The sequence below is a fragment of the Arctopsyche grandis genome, chromosome 10, assembly GCF_051622035.1.
Source record: "Arctopsyche grandis isolate Sample6627 chromosome 10, ASM5162203v2, whole genome shotgun sequence".
Classification (NCBI taxonomy): domain Eukaryota; kingdom Metazoa; phylum Arthropoda; class Insecta; order Trichoptera; family Hydropsychidae; genus Arctopsyche; species Arctopsyche grandis.
In genome coordinates, this window is record NC_135364.1 from 6,130,980 (window position 1) to 6,136,819 (window position 5,840).

The 5,840-nt window shown below is 37.2% G+C and overlaps 1 protein-coding gene across 1 annotated transcript; it reads left to right on the top strand.

Annotated features, from left to right (window-relative positions):
• Window positions 1-1,033: 1,033 nt before the first annotated feature.
• On the top strand, window positions 1,034-4,239 carry LOC143917863 (uncharacterized). Its single transcript, XM_077439473.1, has 3 exons — window positions 1,034-1,573; window positions 1,648-1,791; window positions 1,947-4,239. The coding sequence occupies exons 1-3, from the start codon at window positions 1,451-1,453 to the stop codon at window positions 3,123-3,125; spliced, it is 1,446 nt and encodes a 481-aa protein (XP_077295599.1). The 5' UTR covers window positions 1,034-1,450; the 3' UTR covers window positions 3,126-4,239.
• Window positions 4,240-5,840: the final 1,601 nt, after the last annotated feature.

Below are 5,840 nucleotides of genomic sequence, written 5' to 3' on the forward strand. Positions count from 1 at the left end.
AGAAAAAAATTTCGCCTTTAGCACTCTAATGTAAAATTTTGTATGGCTTTTGGCGCTCTAATTTTAAATTTTAGAGCGCCTTTGGCGCATCGTTCGGCGCCCTCGGGTGCCGCCCGAGCCAGCCCCCCCCCTAAAACCGGCACTGGATGTTATTTCAACGTTTTCTTGTGGGGGGTAGGCAAAAATGTTTTCAAAGTAGCTAATTGTAGCGATTATTTTATTCGCCACTAGCGTTTTATACGCGCGTATAATCTCGTTTTTTGAAGTGCATGTAGTGGCGTATAGGAACGTCGTTTTCCATACGCGCAACTCGTACTAGCGTAGACGCGCTTATAAGCTCGTATTATCCATGTTGATACTGAATCACCACTACCGGTTCGAGCGAAAACGCCGGAATAAGCCCGTGTACGCGCGTCCAGTTTTTTGAAGCGCGAAAAGTAGCGCGCGTGTAAGCGCGTATGCCGAAACGACCGTATACGCGCAGAAAAAAAACGCTAGTCTGAAACCGCCCTTAGCTACCCAAAAGTAACATAAGAAATAAACGTAGCATTCATAGATCCATAGTACATATTTCAACGATCATTAAATTCATACTATTTTCTGAATTCACACTATTCTAAAATTTAGGGGGGGGGGGGGGGGGGGAAACTGCACCCATGACGTCCCTGGGTGAAAGGGGGTCCATTAATAAAAAAATTGTCAAATCTTCGGTATGCTGATGATATAAGTGACACCACTGGCCATCGCACTTTTTATCAGAGATATGCGTTAGTCGGATGCTCGTTAAATAACAAGAGGCCTTTCCATTACTGTATAAAGCAAAAGAACAAAAAAATGGTTGACAATAGTGCACCATTTTTTGTGCATAAAGCATCGTTCGAAGGCCGCCCTGTACTGATGGTTGAGATTAAAATTAAAATAGATATTTAATATAATGAATGAATTGTTAACGAATGGGCTGCTTGTAACTTCTTGTTTTGAGTAATCATCAATCATGTCTATATCAGACAAGTAGTACTGAAATGAGTGTTTTGTTATCGCAATTTCAAGTTGGTAGCAGTGGCTGTCATCCGTCTATGCAGATTGCTTATCAATTTTGTTTCTCCGGTTTTATTATAACACATATAAATATTAAATTTGTCTATTGACTAAAATATATAACTCTCTAAAATATATAATATAAATGAATCAATAAATTAATTTTCTTGTTATTTATCATGACTTTCAACTGACAGCTACAACAATCAAGAGGCAAAATACATCGACGATGGCGTTGTTTATTTGGTTGTACTCGGATCCGAAAAATGAACTTAATTTGACACAAAACCTAACCACATTTAGTAATTGTAGTTCAAGTAAAAATGTATTTGTTGTATGAATGGAATTTTAAGTACTTATTGGTTATCTCAACTGATATTTAAATCTATTAATATATTTCAAATAATCTGAAATGTCTGATGTACTGTGTCGCACTTGTCTGTGCTTGAACCCACATGGTTCTTGCCTATTCGATTATGTTCAAGAGGAATCTCTTCACCTTTACGAGATTATAATGTCATTTTGTCAAGTTGAGGTAATGGAGATTTATTTTACTTGTATCAGTGATGATTTCTTACTAAAAATTTGATCTTGTATTAATATTTTAAGATAAAACCTAATGATGGATTGCCGAGTAATGTATGCTTGGCATGTCTCAACGATATTAAAAAGGCTTATTCGTTCAAGGCTAAATGTGAAAAAGCTGAAAATATTTTAAAGCAAATCCCATCGTCTTTTAATGACGATAAGAGTGTAAGTTGATACTTTTTATACAGTAAATGTCATTTAATTTTTAACAAAGGATTTCCACAAACCTGCTGGATAACAGAATTGCATATACTGTATCATATAATATAATATATATTTTAAATTAAATTTTAATAATTACAATGTTATTTTCTTTATAGAAACTCCAACACCTCATTGAAAACCAGTCTTTGTACTCAAATTGTGGCGCTTTATCAAACTGTTCAGCATCGCCCATAATCAAGCGAGAGCAAAAGTTAGATCATGTCGAATTAGAATTCAAAGAAACACCTTCAGAATATTTGTCGTCTCAAAGCGACGACGATATAAACAGTGATACAAAACTCTCAGCGATAAAAAATGAAGAAAAAAATCCATTCGAAGACGTCGATGTCAATGAGTCCAATCTGATCATTACCAAAAGAAAAGTTAAGATAAGGAGAGTCATAGGTAAATTCAAAAAGGACCCTATAGAATGCGCGCACTGCGATTTCAAAACCAATGTACCGTCTAAGTTGAAAATACACATGAACGTGCACACGGGAAACAAACCGTTGGCGTGCACGATTTGCAGCTTCAGATGTATTCAAAGATCGTCGCTGCGAAACCACATTCTGACGCACTCCAGTGATAAACCATACCGGTGCACCAACTGCGACTACAAATGCACAAATTCGTCAAATCTGAAGAGGCACATGAGAAGGCACACCAACGACAGACCCTACTCATGCAGCATGTGCTCGTACCAGTGTGCACGACAGGCTTATTTGCAAGAGCACCAACGGCTACACACCGGAGAGAAGCCGTTCCTCTGCGACAAATGCCACTACACATGCAGTTCCGTGTCGGCTTTGAGGATACACAAAAACAACAGACACTCCAATGAAAAGCGGTTCGCGTGCAACGAATGCGCCTTCAAAGCCAAAACCAAAAGCAATCTGATAGCGCATCAGAAGATACACACTGGTGTTAAGAGCTTCTCTTGCGACCTTTGCTCCTACCAGTCGATTCAGTACGCTTCTCTGAAGAACCACAAACTGATGGTGCACAGTCAAGAGCGGCCATTCGCTTGTGACAAGTGTCCGTACAGGTGCATCAGCGCCGCCTACTTGAAGCTGCACAAAAGAACGCACCTGGCGATTAAGATGTTCTCGTGTGACTTGTGTCCTTACTCTTGCCACACTCGGTATCGGTTGAAGAATCACGTGATGACCCACACCGGTGAGAAACCGTACCATTGCGAATTCTGCGAGTACAAGTGTTCAAAGTCGTCCTCGTTCAGTCGACACAAAAAAACTCATATTCCAAACGCTTACGGTGAAACTCCACCGACGATTTAAAACGTATCTGTCAAAGAGGGCCTAGCTATATTTGATTCATTGATGAAACATTATTTGTGACCCAATAGACAATAGAGTCATTCCCGCTAGCCGTGAAGTATCATTGTTTATATATTTGGGATGTTTATTTATTTTAGAATATTATATTTGCACACGCCGTCTCATTATACCACTAGCAGATATTTCCAATGTTGTTTAAACATAATAATGTGTAATATTTAGGTCTAAAACCTTTCTAGCGTATTATTTATGCTGGTTATATCTGCTAGTTGTTAAGGACAAATAATAAACATCATGTAGTCCACAATCTAACAATTTTCCGGTATCATGACGAACCCGTTGAGTTTAAAATGAGCTAGGATAGATCGAATTTCAGATAAATATACTCAATATATGTACATATATATATTATGTACATAGATAATCGTTTTTTGTATTGAATATGAGGTGTGCTGAAGCCATTATGATGAGTGTTGCTTCTCTAGCTGAAGAACATCTGGTAAATTGGACTTCAAACATTAACATATACGTTGGCCTGTGATTGTGTTGGGAATGTAAGTTCCACCACTAAAACACTCAACTGAAGTGATGTAACATGTGATCAGCTAAAAAGTAAGAAGTGTTAAGTAAAAATGATTTTAGTGGATGTTTGTGACAGATTAATTCATCAGGCGTTGATGTGTTCAAAATACAGTGAGTTCCCATGCCATTTACAATACAAAATAAATTTCATAATCAATTAAATATGTACCAAAATATGATATATTCACTGTAATTTTGATTACATCAATATAATCTGTTGATAAAATCCTTCTGATAAAAGTACAATACATCAGGAACATGTATGTAAGCAACGTCGAAGAAAGAAACTGCACACCATTGTATTATTTAAATTTTTTATTTATATACATGTGTAGATATGTAACTATTATATTTGAAAATTTTATAAATTTATTTATTTATGTACATAGTTTTCATGTTTAGTCACAATCAATTTTGATTCATGTTAATATACTTACTTATAATTGTATAAATAAATCTTATATTCAATATACATATTATATTACCTGCTTGTATGTATGTGGTACGACATTTAATAAATATTTAATGTATGTAAACATTGTTTTGTACAAATACACCAACCCTCTGATCCAATGGCGTTGACAAAGGCTGGTCTGACAAATATATGGAAGAACCAGTACGCGCTGAAAAAAAACCAAGACTTGTATGGTAAAATCCTAGAGAGCAGAGAATTAGACGTTAAAAAGGAATGAGAGAAACACTCTGGCATACAAACATGCCTTCGAAATGTAGTGCTGGAGGCGAATGCTCCATGTTCCATGGATTGTGAAGCGGACTTGCATCTCCATCCTAGAGGAATTTACAATATCAGAAAGACTTTCCACTATTTTCGTGTTTCAGATATGTGGTCTGGACGAATGATGAGCGCAGGTAAGCATTGGCTCAATGCTTTCCTCACAAAAAATGGTCCACTATTGTCAATTTCTTAGAAAAACCATGTAGAGGTCTATTGTTATTTGAAAATCATCAAGCCAACGCCTACCTTTGGTGATGAGAGTCTAGAGAAGCTGATAGTAACTACATATATCACCAGAAGCTGATAGTAACTACATATAACCATAGAAGTAGAAGGCATAGAATTGCTCTCAGCCTCCAAAAATGTTGCTACAAAAACTCTGCGCGGCAGAGTTGTTCATTGTTTGCTAAACTTCATCTCTCTCTCTCTCGTCTCTCTTCTGACTTTCCATCTATCTATTCGATGACTCGCTTTTAGACAATACTTTTGTTAACAATGACCATTCTATGCATTCTACTTCTATGCATATAACAAATGGATGGATTTGATTAGAGCAGGCCGGATAAGAGGGGAGTACCAGCCTATGCCAATAACCAAACTCCTATCCTCAAAAGGGCCCTGGACATATTTTATAAAATTAAAACTATAGCGAATTTTTATGCCAAAAAGATTAATAAATAATTAATAAATCCGCACTCAATCTGCACTTATTATAAACATAAATAAAATTATCTTACTGATGTGTAGTGAAAAAAAATGAAGTGGCTCCATAGATACTATACTACACTAGGGCCCCAAATTTATTTTAACGGCTATGAATAAGACAGTCAGCGGAATCCTCTTTGTATGCTATAATCAGCTTTGCCCAGGACCTGGAGGAGTCACCAGCCTGGTTCCATGAAACCACGATGTTCAGAATTGAGTAAATGAGAAGAGAGAATAGTGAACATAGTGAATAGTGAAGAGAGGAATGAATGTTGTGCTTAGAGAGTTGAATGTTGTTGTGCTTAGAGAATGAATGTTGTGCTTAGAGAGGAATGAATGTTTGTGTGTGTGTGTCTCGAATAGGCTCCTAAGCCACTGAAGCGATTACGATGGAACTTTCAGGATTTGTTGTATGCATGTCCGGGAAGATTACTGTGAAAAAAAACCGGGAAAAAACGGGATCGGAATCGGGAGAAACGGGAATGAGTGTCATTCGCTATTATTTTTAAATGTTTTCGCGTCGCGACCAAGGTGTTCGCTACCTGCGTTGTTCCGAAAAATGGGAACGGGAAAAGGAAAGGGGACGAGAACGGGAACGGAAATTGCATGCGATATTGTGGCATTGCAACGCATACAGAGTTCAGCTAGTATATGTATATATAAAAATGAATGTCTGTCTGTGTGTATCGAAT

What these genes read in the sequence shown, in the direction of transcription:
- LOC143917863 (XM_077439473.1), top strand. Translation starts at nt 1,451, where the DNA reads ATGTCTGATGTACTGTGTCGCACTTGTCTGTGCTTGAACCCACATGGT. An exon ending in TGTCATTTTGTCAAGTTGAG is followed by an intron (nt 1,574 to 1,647) that starts GTAATGGAGATT and finishes TAATATTTTAAG; the next exon opens with ATAAAACCTAATGATGGATT. An exon ending in CTTTTAATGACGATAAGAGT is followed by an intron (nt 1,792 to 1,946) that starts GTAAGTTGATAC and finishes TTTTCTTTATAG; the next exon opens with AAACTCCAACACCTCATTGA.